The sequence below is a fragment of the Panthera leo genome, chromosome D3, assembly GCF_018350215.1.
Source record: "Panthera leo isolate Ple1 chromosome D3, P.leo_Ple1_pat1.1, whole genome shotgun sequence".
In the NCBI taxonomy this organism is placed as follows: domain Eukaryota; kingdom Metazoa; phylum Chordata; class Mammalia; order Carnivora; family Felidae; genus Panthera; species Panthera leo.
The window spans coordinates 94263676-94286578 of record NC_056690.1 but is presented as its reverse complement, the minus strand read 5'-3'; the positions used below and the strand labels follow the sequence as shown (position 1 = coordinate 94286578).

The 22903-nt window shown below is 44.2% G+C and overlaps 1 protein-coding gene across 1 annotated transcript in view; it reads right to left on the bottom strand.

Annotated features, from left to right (window-relative positions):
* The window catches only part of ADNP2 (ADNP homeobox 2), a 31591-nt gene extending 20142 nt beyond the window's left edge, over positions 1-11449 (bottom strand). The window contains 2 exon segments of the mRNA XM_042910200.1: positions 3466-3586; positions 11389-11449. Of these exon segments, the coding sequence (XP_042766134.1) occupies positions 3466-3573 (108 nt within the window). The 5' untranslated portion in view covers positions 3574-3586; positions 11389-11449.
* Positions 11450-22903: the final 11454 nt, after the last annotated feature.

Genomic DNA, 22903 nt, shown 5'->3' with positions numbered 1-22903 from the left:
CAAAGCCAGTATACTATCATATATAGGCTGATCACTCTCACTTAAATCTAGAAAAATACACAATGTTAACAACGGATATTTTGGGGTAATGGCTTACGAATGAGTCTTCTTTTCTTATCTATGTTTCTGCATATGTTTTCTAATTTTTCTAAACTGAACTTTACATTCCCTGAATTTTAAACAATTTTATAAAATATAGGACCAGCTACAAATTAAAAAACAAAAAACAAAAAAACTTTTCCCTCAAAAGAATTAGTAACATTTAACCCAACAGTTAATCTAAATGAATACTTGTAAGCCATTCAGATATCTCAATTTCACCTTATAAAGTATGTACATATCTGTATCCACATAATCAAGAAAGTAAACAAGTCTTGAACAAATTCAGATGACTAAACACATTCTTAGGCTGATGAAGGAAGCAAAAGTTAGTGTACTGTTCTACACAATGTCAAAAACAAAGGACACCAGGATGAAAATTTTAGTTGTTACTGGTGTTTTATCTAAGAATAAAACAAAACCAATTTTGGAACAGAACTCCATTTATAAACTGAATTCACATTCAAGGTCACGAAAGAGACATGACAGCCAAAGGCCTGACCCTAGACTAGGTCCATCATGGACAAGGAGGACATACTATAAAGGATCAGAGGATATAAAAATACCAGTTTGCTTCAGTTGATAACCATCCTGTGGTAATGTCAGACTATCCTTATTCTTCGAAAACACACATTTGAAGTACTACACACACACACACACACACACACACACGAGCAAATGTTAAAGCAAACTGTGAATGACTGGTTAATTTGGCTTAAGTGTAATGTGTTCTTGAATTCACTCTGCTGGTTGGATGGGGGTTAATCAACTGGGTTGTGGTTCTAAATTCCATGTTCCTGGAATACCCTTTCTAATTCTTCCCACTGAGTAATCCTACCCATTCTTTAAAAATAAAGAAAACATTTGAAATCTCATCTCCATAAAGGCCACACTAGCCTCCCCAGCTAGAAGTGATCTTTCTGCCTATTTCTCACTATTACTGTTAACTATGTCTTTCGACTCCTACTAAACTGTCATCTCTCTAATAAAGGTGAGGATCCTGGTATCTTAATTCTCTATATTCCTTCACTGTAATAAGGACACTGAGGTCCAAAGATTAACTGATTTGCCCAAAGTCACATAACTAGCTAAGAGCCAAGATTAAAATAAAAAGCATCTCTTTATATCCCCCCAATGATCCAAAAACATTCTTAGTCTATTTACTGAAAGATGCTACTACCCTTCAGGGCCATTTTTTGAGCATCAACCACATGCCAGGCACCACTGTAGGAGGTTCCCACATGTTATCATTTGAAATATCCTGTGTCTGTATGTACACACTTGTGTTCTTAGCTTATATATTCTCCACAAATATTAAATACACATACTTAGTGCGATAAAGTGATTTACAAGAAAGTTATAAGAAATGATTAATAAGGTTATTCAGATGACCTAATATGGATTTCTCAGATAAATTTGGTCTTCATTCACAGTTCCTGAAAACGCTTACAAGCTGTAAAGGTGCAATGGTATTTTGTTATTAATGACGGCGACTGGTAGAACCATCCCCCATCCCCCACCCTCCCCACCCCCCACCAAAAAGTGCAGCTGGTTTCCAGGATGACCACCCCAGCTTCTGGGGAGGTGAGAGGGGCTGGAAGTTGGACAGACCAAAGACTTAATCAATCATGACTATAAAAATTTTATTTCTCTCTTCAGACAGCTTCCACACGTGGGAAACCAGAACACTTCTGTTATATGAGGGTGGGGGAACCCCCCTTACACACACACATTGTAATTGGGTATGCGAACTTTATTATTGTTTTTTTTAATTTTAGAGAAAGAGAGAGAGAGAGAGAATGGGGGAGAGGCAGAGGGAGAATTTTAAACAGGCTCCATGTTCAGTGCAGAGCCTGATGCAGGGCTCAATCCCACGACCCTGGGATCATGACCTGAGATGAAATGAACAGTTGGACATTCAACCAATGAGCCACCCAGGCACCCTGGAATTGGGTCTAGGAACTTTAAAAGACTTCTCTATTACTAATGGCCTATGTCTACTATCAGCCTTCTCAATCTTGTCTCCAAATAATCACCTTGCTTTCTTCCTCATGCATAAAACATGACTTATAAACACAGATGCAAAGAACTCTCGAGAATCCTCTTACTTTAAGACTGCCGCTGAGCAGTAGCATCTCCCCAAGAGCTTCGACTTCAGTATCTCCCCCATCCTTATATTTGCAGATGGACTTTCCGTCATAGTCTGTTATTAAAAGTATTGCTCTACATGGGTTTTTACTTTCATTCATTCGTTCAAAAAATATTTGTTAAAAATATATATATAGATATATGTGTGTATGTGTGTGTGTGTCTGTGTGCGCACACCAGATCACAATTTTGATCACCGTTATTACAGTGGATTACGAAACAAGGAGGTCCTTGTCTTCTTACATTTAAGTGGGGGAGACAGATAATAAGTAACATCAGGTACTATGGGAGGTCTGAAGCAAAACAGAGCAGGTAACACAACAGAGAATAGAGGGGAAGGCAGCATTTGAGAACAAAGATCTCTCTGCGACAGTAATGTCTGAACAGAGAATTACCTGGAATCCTTCAGAAATTAGTATTTGCCTACTTGAGAGCAACAACCAGTTCTGGCCATAACAAGGATCCTGGTAATTAGTTTTACACCAACTTTTAATAAATAAAATCAACCTGGCTGAAAGTCTGAGATCTAACCCTTCTCAGGCCAATACTGTGACTCAAACTGTTGACGAGTTTGAAAACCAAAAAAACAAAGAGGACACAGTCTTATTTTGTTAGTTATGAATAAAACATGCATACAATTGCCAATGGCTTCAAGGATACACACCAGACCTTAACGATATTTATTTCTTTACTACATATGCCAGCCATGTATTCTCAAGTTATAAGAAAGGAAAAAATTATACGCGAACACAATTTATCAGAGTATGTGACTGTGACTTTAATTTTTAAACTTTTGTTAAGACTGCACATAAATTCACAAATCAGAAAACCCCTATCGCATCATGTACAAATTCCCATCTGGTGATTACTCCAACAATAGCGGGAAATCAAGTTAGGGTCTTCTTTTGCTAAAATAACAAATAATTCAATACACTCCCTTCAAGGATCAAAAACCAATATATTTGATAACTAATGATGATAAAAAGGCCCACCTGAAAGTAACTTTAAAAACTTGAACAGCTTAAAGTAGCTCACTTTAAGTCAGAAAGACATAAAGAAGAACTAATGATGCTCTCACGCAGTCATTTGATTAGCAATTTCCATCTTGAAGAACCTTATCCATTCTTCAAAAACTCCCCGTTCAAATCTTGCCTCCATAAGCCAACCTCGTGCCTCTAGCATCACTGTCCTCTCTCCATCTGCCTCATGCACTCTTACCTTCAGCAACTCCTTGCAGCTGTCAAGCCCAATATCCACAAGAATGCCTTTCACCTTTCTTCGTACCTTCCTGATGTTGTCAAGATTTTCCACAGGAATTTGAAACATTTTTGAATCTTTCCTTAAAAAGAAAGAAAACAAAACTGAGTACCTGTATCTATATCTTTAACAGAGTTCGTAAAACACTAAGAACAGAGTAATTTTCAACAAATTATGCTAGGACAACTACATATCCATATGCCAAAAAATGAAGTTCGACTCTTTCTTACCACCATACACAAAAATCAACTCAAAAATGTATCATACACCTCTGTGTTAAGAGCTTAAACCTTAAATCTCAAAAGAAAACAGGCATAAATCTTCGTGACCTTGGATTTGGCATCGGATCCTTAGATATGACACCAAAAACCACTAACAACTAAAGAAAGAGTTGGACTTCATCAAAATAAAATACTTTTACACCTCAAAGAAAACCATCAAAAAAGTAAAAAGAGAATCCACAAAAATGGGAGGAAACATTTGCAAATCGTATTTCTGAGAAGGAACTTCTATCCAGAACATATTAAGAAAATACCTCATAATTCAGTAACTAAAAGACAAAGAACCCAACTTAAAAATGGACAAAAGATCTGAATATTTCTCCAAAGATAATATGCAAACAGCCATTAAGCACATGAAAAGACGCTAAACAACATCAGCTGTGGAAATGAAACTCAAAACCACAATGAAATATGTAACTTTACACCTACTAAAATGGCTATAATTTAAAAAAAAAAGAAAAAAGAAAAAAGAAAACAAAGACAACAGCGCTGGAAAGGATGTGGAGCTACTGGACCTCTCATACCTGGAGGGAATCGTGTAAAATGGTGCAACCAGTTTGGAAAATAGTCTGGCAGTTCCTCAAAAGATTAAATATATAAGTATCACATGAACCATTGATTCCACTCAAGAGAAATTAAAAACATGCATCCAAACAAAAACCTGTTCACAAATGTTCACAGCAGCATTATTCATAATAGCCAAAAAGTGGAAACAACCCACATGTCCATCAACTGATGAATGGATCAATAAAATGTGGTATATCCATACAATGAAATATTTGGCCATAAAAAGAAATAAAATACTGACACGTGCTATGATGTGGATTAGCCCTGAGGAACACTGTGCTAAGTAAAAGAAGCCAGACATGCAGGACCACATATTCTAAGATTCCATTCTTATCAAGCATCCAGAACAAATTTATGGAGACAGAAAGTAGGATATTAGTTGTCTAGGGCTGAAGAGGAACTCTACGGTGATGGCTAAGGAGCAACACCAATGTTCTAAAAATCAAATGTGACGATGTATGCACAACTCTGTGAATATACTGGAGGACGGTGAATTATTCACTTTAAACAGGTGAATTGTACGGTATGTAAATTACATTTCCACAAAGCTGTTTTTTTCATGTTTATTTTTTTATTTTTGAGAGAGAGAATGAGAGGGGCGGGGTGGGGGGGAGAACAAGAGGATCTGAAGCAGGCTCTGTGCTAACAGCAGAGACCAAAACACGGGGCTTGAACTCACAAGTTGACGCTTAACCAACTGAGCCACCCAGGCGCCCCTCCATAAAGCTATTTTTAAAATATCTGAAAAGGCATAAAATTAAACTAAACCCTGTGGTACTTGACCAGAATAGGAGGTACAGGCGTGACCTTATTGTTTTTAATATATACTTAAATAAAAACTAAGTACAACCGTAAATGTATGTGTATATATTCCATAGCTTTGTCACTAAGATGGCCTAGAAGCAGCTGCACACTCCAGTAGCAGTGAGCACTCCTAAGGCCCAAATCTTACTTTCTAAATAGAACTTTCCCTTAAAAAAAGAACGAGGACTCCTTAGAGAAATGGCTGATTCTAGGGCTGGATCATGGAAAAGACAAGATGAGCTGAGATTGTCTTGTACCAGAAAATAATGAAGTTGCTCAAAGAATGAAGAGACTTGTCAAAAGGACTCAAAAGAAGCCAGGTTAAAGAAGTTCCCACAACCCAATTATGGGACAATTTGGGCATCCAATAGATTACAACCTGTGCCGACGCATTTTCCAAAGACAACGCGACAATATCTCCCATCCCACGTGCCATTTTGAAACATGATCTCGACAGGCCTCCTCAAAGGTGGGGCACAGATGCCCTTGGACCTGGGCAGAACTTCTGTGGCTGCCTCAACCAACGAAGTATGGCAGAAGTAATGCCACGTGACTTACCAGACTGGAGCACCAAAATGCCACACACTTCTGCCTGTCTAGGAACCTTCTTCACTCTTGAAATCCAGACACCACATCGCGAGGAAACCTAACTGGCCCACGTGGAGAGACTACATGGAAATGCTCCGACATCAACCACCAGACACGTGAACGAAGACACTTTAGACACCTGCCTATCATGTCACCTCGGCCTTAGAGTCTTCCCAGATGAGGAATCAAACAAGTCATCTCCCCTGCTCCTGCCTGAACTCTGGATTCAAAGAATTAGAGTTTCAGAAAATGTTTTATTCTATGAAGTTTTGAGGTGCTTTGGTATATAGCAACAGTGACTAAAATATAATCCACCAGAACATAAATTTAAGTCCATGGTGATTTAAACAAATACACTGAAACTCTGATCAGGAATGGGATATGTACATGATTTCCAAGCGGCTCCCTAAACATTACTTAATAATAAGCAAGAGTAATTCACAGAAGTCTGGTGGACTTCTTAGCCCAAATTAAGAGACCCTGTACAAAATAGCCTATATTTATCAAGTGCCCAGACCATACAAGGTAGCACTACTCATAACAGCCAAAAGATGGAAACAATTTAAGTGTCCACAGAATGGTAAATGGATAAACAAAACGTGGTACACCCATACAACACAATGCTACTTGGCACTAAAAACTAGGCACTGATGCATGTCACGACAGGAATGAATCTCAAAAACACGCTAAATGAAAGAAGGCAGATGCAAAAGTCCTCACTGTCTGACTCCATTTACGTGAAATATTTACAAGACGACTCTAGAGACAGAAGGCAGGTAGCTGTTGGCTGGGAGTGGGAACAGGTTATTGGAGCGTGCCAGAAATGTTGTATCATTAGACTGTGGTGATAGTCATACAACTCTATATGAATTATGCACTTATAAAAAAAGATCATGAAGAAAAAAAAAGTTACAGAGAGGGAAGGAGGCAAATGTAAGAGACTCTCAAATACTGAGAACTGAGAGGATGGGGGGGAGGGGTGGGTGATGGGCATCGAGGAGGGCACCCGTTGGGATGAGCACTGGGTGTTGTATAGAAACCAACTTGACAATAAATTATATAAAAAATAAAAATTAAAAAAATCATGAAGAAAAACTAAAGACCATTTCCCACTGAAACAGTTCCCACTGAAAGATACTAAAAATAAGTAAATAAGATGGGCCAGTCTAACTGGATTCTTTTACTAGAAATGTTATTGGAGCTGGCAAGACTTCCGTGGGATCTGAGGGTTCCGTGGTAATCATGTATTTATTTCCTGACTCTGATGGCTGTACTCTGGATATGCAGGATGCTTCTCTTGTGCTAAAGGGCATTGGGGGTAACGTGGCATCTTGTTTGGCAACTTACTTTCAAATATTTCAGGGGGAAAAGTTCTTTGTGTTATACTTGCAACTTTGTATAAATCTGCAACTATTTCAAAAAGCTTTTTGGTGGCGCCTGGGTAGCTCAGTCAGTCAAGCATCAGACTCTTGATTTTGGTTCAGGTCATGATCTCACACAGTTTATAGATCAAGCCCTGAGTCCAGCTCTGCACTCACAGTACAGAGCCTGCTTGGGATTCTCTCTCCCTCTCTGTCGCTCAAAAATAAATAAACAAACCTAAAAAAAAAATAATTAAAAAAAAGGTTGTTGTTTTTTAAATGTATAAGCTATCAAAGCTAAAAAAGTCAAATTCAAGTTAAAGAACACCAGGTAAAATAATGAATGCCAATTTTTTATTATCAAAATAACTTTTAAAGATTGATAATATCTATTGATAGTGAAGTACACAAATCATAATTTCTACATGTTCAGAGGATAATTTGGCCATATCTCAAGACTTAAAAAAAAATTTTTAACGTTTTATTCAGCTATTATATTGATTTATTTGAGAGAGAGAGAGAGAGAGAGAGAGAGAGAGAGAGAGAGCGCGCGCGCGCGCGCACGCACGCAAGCAGGGGAGGGGCAGAGAGGGAGACACAGAATCCAAAGCAGGTTCCAGGCTCTGAGGTGTCAGCACAGAGACGGATGCGGGGCTCGAACCCACCGACGGGGACCTAAGCTGGAGTCAGACGCTCAACCAACTGAGCCACACAGGCGCCCATATAGCCAAAGACTTTAAATGACAATTTCTATGAGTCAGCAATTCCACTTTCACACCCCTCTTGTAACCCCTCCTCCCCCAGCATAAACCTGGTGCCCCTCCAAGTTCACACTTCTTGCACGCACCAGGGTGCAATTATCTATTTATATATCCATTTCTCCTACTAGACTGAACTTCTTCAGAGTAGGAATCATGTTTTATTTGCATGTCTGGGGCCTATCACTGAGTGTAATATACAACAAGTGTTCACAGTAAATGAACAAGAAATTAAATAAAACAGGCTAAGAATCGCAAGACATGCAGACAAAGGTTCAAAAGGTTATGGAGGGTTAGAGCTGGAGCCCAAGACAGTCTAAGTGAACAGACCAGCATCAAAAACTGATTGAGGTAAAGGAAAAGTCAATGTATTTGGCAAAAGGTAAGTAAAACCAAAAAGGCAGCCTAGAATCAAATGAGCGGGTCTGGGGGGAAGAGGGGTTAACATGTAAGAGGGAGAGGCTCAGGGTGGGTACAAAGGAAACACAAAGTTCCTCAGAAGCTATCCTGAAATGAGTTTTCCAAACCCCATTATCTAGGTCAGAAGTGTATCTCAGGCTCCAAAGGAGAGACTGAAGGATCATGCAGTACTTTATAACTGAAGGATATTAAGTCACAGGAAATAAAGTAAAATACTAAAATTATTGGAAATGAAATGTACTGAATTGGGTTTAGCTTTTAGAAGCCTCACCTCACAGAGGGGCTGTCAGGAGCCTCGTGATGGTGTCCCTAAAAACTAAACCCAAGGTCACTGTCAAGCCCACACTGGCTCCTATGGCCAGAGCAAGGCTCAACAACAGTCATTAGATGCTTTCCACTCAACTCCACCAGACTTGCTTTCGTTTCCCCCCTAGAGTTCCATCACCCTCTCTGCCTTTGGGGCTCTTCTTGCCCAGAGCCAGCTGCTGGTTAGAAGTGTCCAAGATTAAAGCCACCACCCACATGTACCTGAAAGAAGGAAGCTAACTTTGTCACTTGCAAAGAAGTATGGCTTTACATAGTAAGCACTGGTCTTACAGGGTTTTCAGAAGCACCGCGTACAGGTATTGGTGGCCTTTCAGCAGCACTAGCTTAGGGGCTGGACTATTGCTGCTTCCTGGAGGCTGCTGCGGACTGCTAGCTGGCCCTACAGCTACTTGTTCAAGGCTTGGGAGTAGGGCCAGGAACTGTCAGTCTTCTTCCTTGAATCTGGAGAATAGGCACTTCTGATTTTCAGACAGAGGTGCCCCCATTCCCACACCATTGCTACGGCGGTCCCCCCCCCCCCCCCAAAACAAGTACATTAAATCCTTCTCCGTCACGAAACAGGAGACTAATGCAGCTGCACTCCTCTATCAGTCTCAGTTCACAGTAAGTTACCTTTAATGTCAGTGTGTGGTACACGGGGACCTACCAAAAATCCCACTGATGTGCACAATAGTATTTCCCAAAGGGGCATTTGTAGGGTTTCCTTTGTTGTTTTTTAGCATCTTGATCATTTAAGAACATTCCATTCTGGAAAAAATAACACTTCAAAAAATAGCCGTTCAGGTAACAGACGAAACTTTTCAAGCCAGAGAACCCTTGTTCTTGTGAAATCGAAGTTCCAAAAGGGTTTCACATGAGAGGCAACACTACACACTAGTCTCACCGGCAAAGACTCTGGAACTGGGGGGCACCTGGTGGCTGAGTCAGGGAAGCCTCCGGCTGGATTTCAGCTCAGGTCACGATCTCACCGTCCACGGGTCTGAGCCCCGCTGGGGCTCTGCGCTGACGGTGTACAGACCGCGTGGGATTCGCTTGCTCTCCCTCCCTCTGCCCCTCCCCTGCTCACTTGTTCTCCCAAAATAAACAAACAAACATTTAAAAACACACGTATCTTCTTTAACCGTACTTCCTGGGTTCAAATCAACTCCACAATTTATAAGCTGTAAAAATCTGGCAAATTACTTAATCCCAGGGCCTCAGGTGACCGTAAAACAGGAGCGCACAACCTCGGAAGCAGTTGGTGAGGATGAGTGAGTGAACACAAGAAAGGCACAAGCCCTGTGCTTGCTATCATCTAACTTCAAAATCCTAATGAAACGTCCCGGCCACTGGAATAATACAGGACTTGCTTTTCAAGCAACTTAAGAGACACGTAATGCCCGTGCCCTACGTGAGCGCACAATTCGAAGGCCCCCGGCCGCCTCCTCACCGGGACACACTGCCTGGCACAGGGCGGCAGCCAGCGGAGGGCAGGGCAGAAATGCGGCCGCGCACACGCGCATCAAGAGCACACGCGCACCAGGAGCACACGCGCATCGAGAGCACACGCGCACAAAGCTCACAGGTGCCCCGGGGCCGCTCCAGGTGACAGCCTGGCCACAAGTCGGCCTCCGTCCCCCGTAACCAATCAACATCCAGCCACCCCCCCTCGGTCACACAAGTCAACGGGTCCCCCACTCCTGGCCGCCTCGCAAGCGGCACCCCTTCCCCTTCCCCGTACAGATCCCTGGTGCCACGCGTAAAGACCAGCGGCTCAGCGGTCCCAGCTCCAACCGAATTATCAAAGTTCGTTCACAAAACCGCCAGTCACGCCTCCATCGCTTACCTCGGACCAGAGCGGAGCCTGCTCTCGTCACCTCCACTTTCACTCGCGGTCCCCCCCACCCCCAGCCGTGCGCAGCCCGCATCAGCCCTGTGTGGCCCACCGGCCCAGCTCCCGCCGCGGGCGCCTCGCGGCGCCGGGGCCCGGGGCCGCTCGTTCGATTCCATCAGAACCAGCGTTAACCGCATTCTAGCAAGCCTTCCACTCAAACGCAGAGAAAACACTTCAAATAGTTAACTATCATCAGGCAACTGCGCACTACTTGAACTGGCAGGTGGCATTTTTGACGTCCCAAAGCCCAATGTTCGCAGGAAACTCGCAAACACCATCTCTGCCGGCGCAGGCAGCGGAGGCACACGGAAAGTTACAATTTTAATGTCAACATCTGCATATCCATCGTCGCCATTCACGTCAACAGCTCCGGAGTGGCCGTCGCGGTCCGGAGCTGCTCCAACGGTCCCTCTCCGCCGGAGGACAAGCGCCCCCGGGCAAACCTCGGGGCGGCCGTGCCCGCCCGGTCGACGTTAGCGGCCGCCCCCGGCTGCTCCGAGAACAGGCTCCGGGGCGAAGCTCGGGGCGCTCGGCGCGGCGGGAGGCGCGCCCCGCGGAGACCGCCCTCACCTCGCCCCGGCCCGCGCGTCCCTCGGCTCCGCTCCGCCCGGCCCGCCCCTCACGCCCCCGCCCCCGCCGCCCGCGCCCGCCCCCCGCCGCCCGCGCCCGCCCCCCGCCGACCACCCCCGACCCCCACGTGACGCGGAGGGATGACGGGCGCCGTCCGGGCCGCGAACCCCGCGCCCAGAGGACGTCGCGGGATTCGTGAGGCGGCCGCGGGCCGCGGGCTGTGGGCGGGGCGGGGCGGGGCGGGGCCGCGGTCTCGGCCGCCGTCGGGACTTCGCGGGCCTGGGCCGGGCAGGGCCGGGGGCGTCGCCGCGGGGCTGGGCCGGGGTCGTACCTACCGCTGGGCGCCAGGAGCGCCGCCGCGTCCCCCGCCGCCTCTCGCCGCGCCGCCGCGGCCCGCCGGGGCCCCGCGCCCGCGCCCGCCTCCGCCCCGAGCGGCGGGACCCCCGCCTCGGCGCGCGCCCACCCCCGCGCGACCCCGTCCCCTCCTCCCAGCACGGCCAGAAAGAGAAAATGGCGCTCGATTTGCCTCCGGAAGTGACGCGTGCCCTCATTTGCATGCCAATACAGCCAGCCAATGGGAGGAGAGTGTGCATGGGACCCCTGGACACTGCCCCACAGGACCCTTGGGGCCCCTGCCTAAAGCTGGACTGGAGGCTCAGGAGTGAGAGTGGGGGTCCCCAGTTGGAGCCCCCGCCCCTCCCCCCCTTCCTGCCACAGTGGGCTGGCCTGCCAGCCTCTCACTAGCATCTCTGCAAACTCTCGAGAGAGTTTGAGGAGGTGATGACGTCATTGAAGGAGGGGTGGAGCCAGGGTGGCGTCGACCACGTGACCGGTCACGTGGGCTCACCAGAGCTTTGACTTCGTTTGCATGGAATGGGGGTGGAGCTAGTGGCAGTAGCAGGAATGGGTGACCCCGCCCACATCTCAGAGCCAATAGGAAACCGGGCGTGAGGACAATCTTGCCCTGCCATTGGAGAACAGAACTTGGGCTATCAGAACTTCGACAAGTGTGCCCTTGAAATTGACACATCTTGGTGAACTGGCTGGATGGGGTCTCTTGAACTCATCATTCTTTTCTGAGAAAACTGTCACACTTTTTCTTGAGAATTCTGATTTTTAAGTTGGAGCCACACTATATGTTGTGTAGAGAAGAGGTTATGTTAATTGCATACATTTGTAAAAACTCTTAACTGCCCTAAAAGTTCACTTTTGCCCAGATTTTAATTGTGAAGCAATACTATTATATTTCTCAAAACGAGGTAACACGTGAAGTGGGAGCTTTCAAAATAGCTTTGGGTATTCATCCGTTGAGTCAAACTTGCATGGGGGAAGAGAAGGACCACACCGCCTTCAGGGATCTTGCACTTTAATGAGAGGCCAGGTGTGTATGCAAACACCTCCTTTTACTTATCCGGTCCTTGTCCTATTCCTGCTCCTTAATGACCATTCCACCCCTTTCCCATTTCATTGACCCTCTCTGGGCAACACCTGCCCTTCCTCGACTTCATTTTCAGCCGAAGACCACGTCTCCTTCCAGAACACCAAGACCGTCAGACTTTGTCTGCCTCAATCTCCCAGCTGCTACGTGCACACCTATTTCCTCAACAACTACCCCGACCTGGGAGTCAGTTTCACAGGATGTGTCTGCCCCTGTTCACAACCAGTCTGTCACTCCTGGGACCTTGTTTGCCCTGCCCAGCACTTCATGTTCGGCCATTCTCTCCCATAATTTCAGCTTTTTCCCCTTTACCGGTACCTCCTGCTCAGTAGAGCCCAGAGACCCAAAACAGCAGGCACTAAATAAATGTCTGAATTCATTTAAAAATTGTGTTAAATTCAGGGCTGATATTACATAACCACAGTTTGCTTCTTTACAGGAATTCCCTGCAGGGATACAAGTCATAATTGAAGAAGTGTTTGTTCCTTACATGTATTAATGAATTATGATTTAATATGATAGTGAATCACAGTGGTAAATGGGTATGATATACCTATATATATTCCATTGAGAAATCATGAGTGTAATGAACAGTAAAGTTAAAGCTTTCCAGTCCCCCTTGATCCAGATAAAGGTGCTCTAAAGAGAGCATTTTGTCACATTTCTCCCAACATTGCCTGGGCTCCCTTGACTCTACGTCCTCGTGTTCTCCCGCTGCAACCCTTACCACTGCAGAAACGCCTGGGTCACCCGTGACCTCGCAATTGTCAGACCCAAGAACAGATGTGAGTCCTCACCTTTCACTGGTAATCACTCTCCCTTCCTGAAGCTCTCCTCTCCCTGACAACTCCCAAACGTGCCCTTTTATCATCTCCAAGCTCACGGGCTGTTCTTACGTCTTCATCAGCTTCCCTTCCTCAGCTGATCCTTAAATGTGGCTCTCCAGGACCATGCCCACTTTCATTCATTTTCAACCCATGTTCATTACCCAGGTCCTATGTGCCAGGCACTATAGTAGGTATCAGAAGTCCCACCCCTCTCATTTTATTTCTCTGCATACTCTCCCTTCTTCATCTCCATTGCAGACTCAAATGTCACCACTTCAAATCCCAATCAGTATATCTACCTCTTTCCTAAGCTTCACTTTTATTTTTCTGGCTGCCAATTGGCAGCCCCACTCGGGTCTCCCACAAGCACCTCAGATTTAAAATGTTCCAAATAGCCCATCAGCCCTCCTCGTAATGACAGTGAGCAGTGTGCTTAACTGTCCTTCACTTTCCCATCTCCAGTTCTCCCGTTTTACATCCTAAACATTCCTCCAACCGGTTCTTTCACTGGCAGCCTTGGAACTCAGGTCATTCCTGACGAACACCAACACAAGCACCTACCTTATCTCCAGCTTTGGGTCCTCAGGTATATTCTCTAGTCAGCCATTCTACCAACCTAGCTGAGGAAAGCTGGGCCCTGCCATCCTCTTCCTGTCTTCATCCTTCCACATCCCCCCCAGCATCAAGCCCAGTGGGGAACAGGGCACACAGCTCCCCACGCTTGACCAGTCCCAGCCCATCTGCTCCCGAAAACACCACACAGTGTTTGTTCACAGAATTCCTTTACTCCCCACTGCCTGAGCTAATTTTCATTCCGTTGCCATCCAAGGCTGAGTTCTGCTGGCCTCTCTTCCAGGAAGATCTCCGTAACCACAACCACTAGACACAGAAACATCCCAGAATGTGGGAGGCGCTTCTCCTTGGTATTCCAGAACATTCTGTGTGTGTCTGTCACTGCACTCACCGTGTGGTTTTGTCAGCATCTGCTAATGTGTCTCTCTCCCCAGGAGTGCTGACCAACAGGGACCATGCCTTCTTCAGCACTGTATCCCTGATGCCTAGGCTACTTTAGTAAATATAATGTAAATACATATTATAATAAATATAAAACTTCAATAAATGTTGAATAAAAGCTTTCCCCCACTTATTCTTTTTTATTTTTTTAATGTTTATTTATTTTTGAGAGAGAGAGCAGAGTGTGAGCATGGGAGGGGCAGAGAGAGAGGGAGACACAGAATCCGAAGCAGGCTCCAGGCTCTGAGCTGTCGGCACAGAGCCTGACGCAGGGCTCGAACTCACAGACAGTGAGATCGTGACCTGAGCTGAAGTTGGACACCCAACCGACTGAGACACCCAGGCGCCCCTCCCCTACTTATTATGAAAGATTTTGAACATATTGAAAAGTTGAAATAATTTTACAGTGAATACTGTCACTGAGATCTTACAATTAACATTTTGCTCTATTTGTTTTATCACCCAGCCATCCAGATATTTACCTCTTGATCCATCCTTTTTTTTTTTTATGCATTCAAAGAAAGTTGCTGACATCAGTCCAGGTCACTACATCCCTACATACTTAAGCATGGATATATAAGGAATGATGTTTAAAACGACAATCAAGAGCTGTGATGTTGAAAGACTGTCCCTCTCTCTCCTGCACAGAAGAAATGAGCAGTCTGACCCAGCGTGACTCATCAAGATCATTTTCAAAGACTCAGGAAAATTCACTGCGGAGATGTCAGCCAATCATTCAAAATCAGAAGCTATACCTGAGGAATTATCTGCGAGGCATGTCACGGCACACACGAGTTTGTTCTGCTTTTTCTTAACCAACTTGGTGTCAGAACAAATACAGGTGATTTGATTTTAGTTGTTCAGTTGGGTTTTTAAAAGTGAAGGTGCTGTGCTGAATCTTTCCTACTCTCACCTCTAGTTCACCCCATAATCAGCATTAGCATTTGTGAGTCCAGCATAAAGAGAGCAATCTGGGTGACCACAGAACAGAGAAAAATCTTAAACTAGTCTGACACGACAGCCCACAGGTACTTTTGTACAAATTTAAAGGGTGGGAAGCCCTTTGGGCTTCTTGCTGCCCCGAGGGCCCTAGCTTAGAGAGAGAAGTGCTATTATAAGTGCCTTTATATGTAAAGAAGGGGGGGGAGCACCCTATCCTCTGGGCAGACCCCAACCCACATCAAGACACAGATGGGTGAACAGAGCGGGCTTGATTTCAGCTCCCACCCGCCCACCCCAGCTTGTCCCCATGCAGGGCTTATGCACACTCTGCAGCTACATCTGGCAGCCGTGACTGATCTATGCACAAAGAGACAAACTATACACGTGCTCATGTACAATAAAATAAATTGCTAAGGTTAACCTAAAACCACTGAAATTCCTATAGGAAAGAGGAAGTTATTCTTTGTGAACAACTTACGTGTAATCATGCCTTTTTTAAAAAACTGTTTATTTTTGAGAGAGGGAGACAGAGTATGGGCGGGGGAGGGGCAGAGAGAGAGAGAGAGAGAGAGAGAGAGGGAGACACAGAATCTGAAGCAGGCTCCAGCCTCAGCACAGAGCCTGATGCAGGACTGGAATTCACAGACCCCAAGATCATGACCTGAGCCAAAGTTGGACACTTAACCAGCTGAGGCACCCAGGCACCCCGTAATCATGCCTTTCTTGCCTTTGTTCTACATACACATTTTGTGTGTCTATTGGGTGCTAAAGAGACAGTGATGAGCAAGAAACAACAGCTTAGAATCCAGTGGATAAGATCACTAGTGAACTAGCTACACAATGAGAGTTTAATTATAAACAGAAGTAAACACTCCTGAAGAAGGTAGGCTCTCCACACTTCTGTGATGCAGAAACCTGATCTAGAGTAGAAGTCTTTTTCTTAATTCAAATTAGTTAATGTACAGTGTAATAATGGTTTCAGGAGCAGATAGAATTCAGTGATTCATCACTTACATATAACACCCAGTGCTCATCCCAACAAGAGCCCTCCTCAATGCCCATCACCCATCTAACCCATCCCCCACAGACCTCCCCCTCCAGCAACCCTTAGTTTGTTCTCTGTATTTAAGAGTCTCTTATGGTTTGCCTCTCCCTCTGTTTTTATCTTATTTTTCCTTCCCTTCCCCTATGTTCATCTGTTGTGTTTCTTAAATTCCACATAAGACTGAAATCGTATGCTATATTTCTCTGACTTCCTTCACTTAGCATAATACCCTCTAGTTCCATCCACAGTGCTGCAAATGGCAAGATTTCATTTTTCATCACCGAGTAGTATTCCACTGTGTGTATGTGTATGTGTATACGTATATGTGTATATATATATATATATATATATATATATATATATATATATATGGCACATCTTCTTTATCCATTCATCAGTTGATGGACATTTGGGCTCTTTCCATAATTTGGCTATTGTTGATAGCACTGCTATAAACATTGGGATGCATGTGCCCCTTCGAATCAGCATTTTTGTACCTTTGGATAAATACCCAGTAATGCAATTACTGAGTCATAAGGTAGAAGTTTTTACTTTTTATTTTTTTTATAATTTTTTTTACATTTTATTTATTTTTGGTAGAGAGAGACAGAGCACAAGTGGGGGAGGGGCAGAGAAAGAGGGAGACACAGAATCTGAAGCAGGCTCCAGGCTCCGAGCTGTCAGCACAGAGCCCGATGCGGGGCTCAAACTCATAAACCGCGAGATCAGGACCTGAGCCAAAGTCGGATGCTTAACCGACTGAGCCACCCAGGCACCCCAGAAGTTGTTTTTTTTTTTAATGTTTATTTATTTTTTGAAAGAAAGAGACAGAGCACGAGCTGGGGGAGGAACAAAGAGAGAGGAAGACACAGAATCTGAAGCAGGCTCCAGGCTCTGATCTGTCAGCATAGAGCCTGACGCGGGGCTTGAACTCACAAATTTGAACCAAAGTTGGATGCTCAACTGACTGAGCCACCCAGGTGCCCCATGGGTAGAAGTCTTAAAGAAGCAACAACCTGAAGTCAGAAGTACAAGTAAACATTAGTGGCTCAAAGCAGTGAGAAGAGGTAAGAGGAGGTGACTCCAGGCAGCAGGAGCACCCCTGAAAAGGCCCTGGGACTGGAGGGAGCATGGGGTAGTCAGATTGATCAAAGAGACCAGAATGATGGAAGTGCAGATCACAGGAAGAAAAATACCATGAACAGAGGCTAGAGACCAAGTCATGATGTCATTTTGGTCTTCTTAAGAAGAAGCCAAGTCAGTGTTTTCAGTAGGTGGGTTGATAGAATTAGATTTGCATTTGAAAAGTATAGCTAGCTATAGCAGAAAGGCACGAGTGGTGATGGAGGAAGGGTGGCCGTAGCAACAAGAGTTAGGAGCTTGTTGGAGTGGCCCAGAAGGAAGATGGTGGTAGTGTGGAGTTGAGATTACGGCAGTAGCTCTGAAGATGAAGAGAAGCAGACCGCTGTAAGAGATATTTGGGAGGCCAAGTGAACAAGGCTTGATGATAGTTTGGACACTGCTGTGAGTGAATATCAGGAAGGATGGCATTGAGCAACTCAACACCAAAGCCCCCAAAGTAATTCAGTTAAAAAATGAGGAGAGGATTTGGATAGACATTTCTCCAAAGAAGACATCTAAATGGCCAACAGACACATGAAAAGATGCTCAACATGACTCATCATCAGGGAAATGCAAATTGATACCACTGTTTTACTCCTGAAGCCAAGACAACCCTGTATGTTAACTAACTTGAATTTGAATATTCTCAAGTTTATTTATTTTTGGGGGAGAGAGAGAGAGAGAGAGAGAGAGAGAGAGAGAGAGAGAGATCATGAGTGGAGGAGGGGCAGAGAGAGAGGAAGACACAGAATCCGAAGCAGGCTCCAGGTTCTGAGCCGTCAGCACAGAGACCGACGTGGGGCTCGAACTCATGAACTGCAAGATCATGACCTGAGCCAAAGTTGGACACTCAACCAACTGAGCCACCCAGGCCCCCCCTTAACTAACCTGAATTTAAATTAAACAAACAAACAAACAAACAAACAAACAAACAAACCACAATGAGATATCACCTCACACCCGTCGGAATGGCTAGACTCGAAAAGACAAGAAATAATAAATGTTGGTGAGGATGTGGAGAAAAAGGAACCCTTTTTCTATTGGGGGAAATGCAAACTAGTGCAGCCACTGTGGAAACCAGTATGAAAGTTCTTCAAAAAATAAAAAATAAAGATGCCATATGATCCAGTAATTCCACTACCGGATATTTACCCAAAGAAAATCATGAATTGAAAAAGGTATATGCACCTCTATGTTTATTTACAATAGCCAACATATGGAAGCAGTCCAAGTGTCCATAGATACATGAATAGATAAAGAAAATGTGGCGCATATATATATATATATATATATATATATATATGGCATATATATATATATATAATATTATTCAACCATAAAAAAGAAGGAGATCTTGCCCTCTATAACAACACAAGTGGACCTAGAGGGGATGCAAAGGGAAATAAGTCAGAAAGAAATACATATACTATATGATTTCACTTCTACATCCAATCTATAAAACAAAACAAATGAACAAACAGACCCTTAAATACAGAGAGCAAACTAATGGTTGCCAGAGGGGAGGGGTATAGGGAAATGAGGAAAATGGATGAAGGGGATTGGAGGCACAGGATTTCAGTTATGAAATGAATAAATCACAGTAAGAAAAGGTACAGCATAGGGAATGTAGTCAGTGGTAGTGTAGTAGCACAGTGTGGTGACAGGTGGTAGCTATACTTGTGGAGAGCATAGCATAACATATAGAGACGTTGAATCCCTGTTGTATACCCGAAACTAATGTAACACTGGGTGCCACCTATATTCAAATAGAATAAATAAATGAATAATTTTTTAAAATGCAAAACCTCAAGAAAGAGGGAAAAAGAAAATGATTGTGTTGAGGATGGATAGTGGCAACACTAGAAAAAGAATGAGGGATCACAGATTTGGTCTTGACCACATTGAGCATGGCTGTTGAGACCTCTAGGTGTTAATATCAAACAGATAGTTGGAAACAAGATCTGAATCTAAGAAGAGAGCCTGGCATAGAAATATACATTTGAAGTTACCATAATATAGATGATAATTAAGCCCTGAACATGGATGAGAGAGAGGAAAGAATGGAACACAAAGGTTCTAGTATAAAAAATGTACTAGATGGAGGTTATTTCTTGGAGTCACTTCTACCCTGTGATTCTATATTTTAATACAATAATAAAGTTAAAGTACAAATCACTTTGTAGACAACCACTTTCCTAGGTTTAGTATGACAACAAGATAATGGAAACTTGTAAATTGTATAGTTGGTGTTGGTGTTATTATGTAATTGGCAAAGTATTAGATCCCATACTGATAGAAAAGAATTCTATCATAATAATTCTAGAAGTAATTTCTTCAGAAGAAAATTTTCAGATATGTTCATTTCGATTATCTACATGAACTATTGTAACACTTTGGGAAAGTTTGACAGGGTCAAGCTTGGTGAGGTGTATAACCAGTGTAATTCAGCTTACGATGGTGGGTAAACACAGCCAAGTAATCAATGGGACAATGACCAGTGGAATAATGGTGTAGTCTGGTGCCGATAGGAGGGGCAACTTACCCAGGCAGGCACTGGGGAGAGCTGACCAGGGGAAGTGATGTCTATACTGAGGATGAACCCAGGTGAAGAGAGAAATAGAAGGAGTATTCCAGGTAGAATAAATAGCCTTTCCCGAAGCCAGAAAGGAAAAGAAAGCAAGACACATTACAGAGAATAAAAGGTCAATTTTGTTATCAGCTCAAGAGAGAGGACTGGAAAACCAGAGATACAGAGGGTGAATTTATTCCAAGGGCAACGGGGAGCCATGAAAAGACTTAAAGCAAGAGGGTGACCTAAACAAGTGTGTGCTTTGGGAAGGTCACTCCAATTTCAACTTTTAGTACCTGTTTGTTTCAGGCAGTTTCATAATCTACATTAATCCAGTTTGTCATGTGGAAATAAATGAAGATCACCCAAGTGAGAACACACAGCAGTTATTTTTTCAGACCTTGCTCTAACAAGTGAGTCAGCCACCAACACATGTGTTTGGTAGAGTCTCAGAGGGGGCAGAAGAGGGTGCTCCGATTGGAGGCTGTTGGCACAGGAAAGTTGGAGGGGGGCTAACTAGATTTGTCACAGTGTGTGTCTGGGGGCATACAGGTTCAGGGAACATGTTTGGCTTTCTCTTGCTGGTCCTAATTTGGAAGAGGAGAAAACAAATAGGGAAGCTGGCAGTCACTGACCAAGCCCAGATCATTCTGGGCTGATGGCTACAGAGAAGGTTGTAAATGTCCATTTGTATAGTTAGTCTCCTGGTTCTTCTCCCTTTCAGATATTCTGTCACTTGTGAGAGGCTGACCAGTTCATGGGAGGCTGGGGATCCAGATCTTCACAGCTTGGGGACTGTTTGGTGCGTCCACAATCACTCACATGATGATAGGTGGTCTTTCTGTTGCTGCATCATCTGATCTGAGAGCAGCAGCTGCCCAGAAGCATTCAAGATCAGACAGGATGTGACAGATCAGCATCATGACCACTAACAATTCATAGTCTTGTAGGGTGCTTTGGAACTAGGAACCCCATTTGCCCAATCCAGGCAAGAAAAAATATCCCATAGGCCATGATGATTAACCTTAAAGAGACAAATGACTTTTCCTTGAAGCAAAGTATGGTCTGTTCTCCTTTGCCTGTTTCATTGATCCAAGTACAGCAAGAAGCATCAGCAGTGACGTAGAATGGGCCTGACAGGCCAGCAGGAACTCTAGAGCAAGCCCCATCACCCATCAGCATTTACACGGATCTGTAGCTCCCCAGGGCAGCGGGGACACAGCTTCTCTAGGGTAAACAGCAACTCTCCTTCTCTTTGTAGCGTTCCCACCTTTAGGAACATTGCTCTGGTTGCTGGCATTATAGTGAGTCAGAAATCCATCCAGAAAAAGTGCCTGAATAATCAAGGTAGCCTCATGTTGGAGCTCATGTCTGAGTTATGGTTTCTAGTGTAGAGGTCTCTAGAATTAGGGCCTCTGTGGACAGACACGCCTCAGAGTACTGTTCCTAAAGTGAATCAGGTGTTAGTCTAATGTGGTAGAACTCCTCCTTAAGGAATGTGGTGAAAACCTCAAGACAAGGGAAGGCAACCTGGCTATGCGTGCATGCGCGACACTCCTCACAACTCTGTAACACAGACCACCCATTCAGACTGTATGTTACCATATATGGGAGACAAAGGAGCAAAAATTGTACAAAAGTCTACATCCCACTGAGCTGGGGTCTCAGTTTTTTGGGTGCGAATCCACTGAGCCCGGGCCAACAAGACAAAGTTGCTTCCTGGACAGAAAAGCCTCGCTGTCCCGTCTCTCTGTGTGAGAATCCTGCTACACAGAGGCAAGCAGCACCAACTGTCCTGGCCCCCAAAGTAGTATCCAGCAGGGGCACATGGAGATCCAGGAACAAAGGACTTACCTGTGACACAGGTGGAGACGAAGGCCCTACTTTAGCTGGTTGTGTATTTGGGTCTCTATTTGTCTCTTTCAGGTGGCAGGTATCTTGCTCATTGTTCTATGAGTTATCAAATCAAAATTTAGAATTACCTAGAGTTTGATCAATAGATTTTATTAATTTATCCTTTATCTGGGAGAGAGGGACATGAGCAAAGTCACGGGTTAGGAAGATTTATGATGAGGAATTGGCTCACACAATTAAAGAGGCTGAGAAGTCCCACATTCTGTTGTGCGAGCTGAAAACCCAGAAAGCCAGTGGTGCAATGCCAATCCGCATCCTGTTGGTATGAATCCTGGTCTAGGACAGGAGAAAACTCCTTCCAGCTCATGCAGCCAGGCAGGAAGAAAAGTGAAGTAATTCCTCCTTCCTTTTGTTCTATTCAACCCCTCAGTGGCTTGGTGGCTTGAATGATGCCCACACACTTCGGGGAGAGCAGTCTACTTTACAGAGCACACCAATTCAGATGCTAATCTTATCTGGAAATACACTCACAGACATACACAGAAATAATGCTTGGTCTGGGGACCCCATAATCTTCATACTAAAATTAACCATCACAACGGGACATGGCCAGGAACCAAAGCCTCAAGGGTCTTTTAAATATCTTCAATGAATTTTATCTGGCTGCTACTCTCCATGGGATTTGAATATGTTTCAGTTATTATATGCATATTTTCAGGATCAGTTGAAGTATTTCCTTGCCAAAAAGCTGTAGCCCTTTATAGTTGCTAAAAACTGTTTGATTTTGTGTTTCCAACCAGGGGCATGCCAACTTTTATATCAAGTGATCAAGGCACACACTATTGGAACCATTATGAAAGAATTCAATGAAGTGTCCCTACTTGCTCAAAAACTATCCTGCCTCTGTCATCTGCAACATTCTGGAAATGCTGAAAGAGCCAAAGGCATCCTTAAATTAGCAAAATTTTCAGAAAGTCTGGGCTCCTTTGGCCAAAAGTACCCCACTAGCCCTTACAGCCACATGGTTTACACCCTCAAG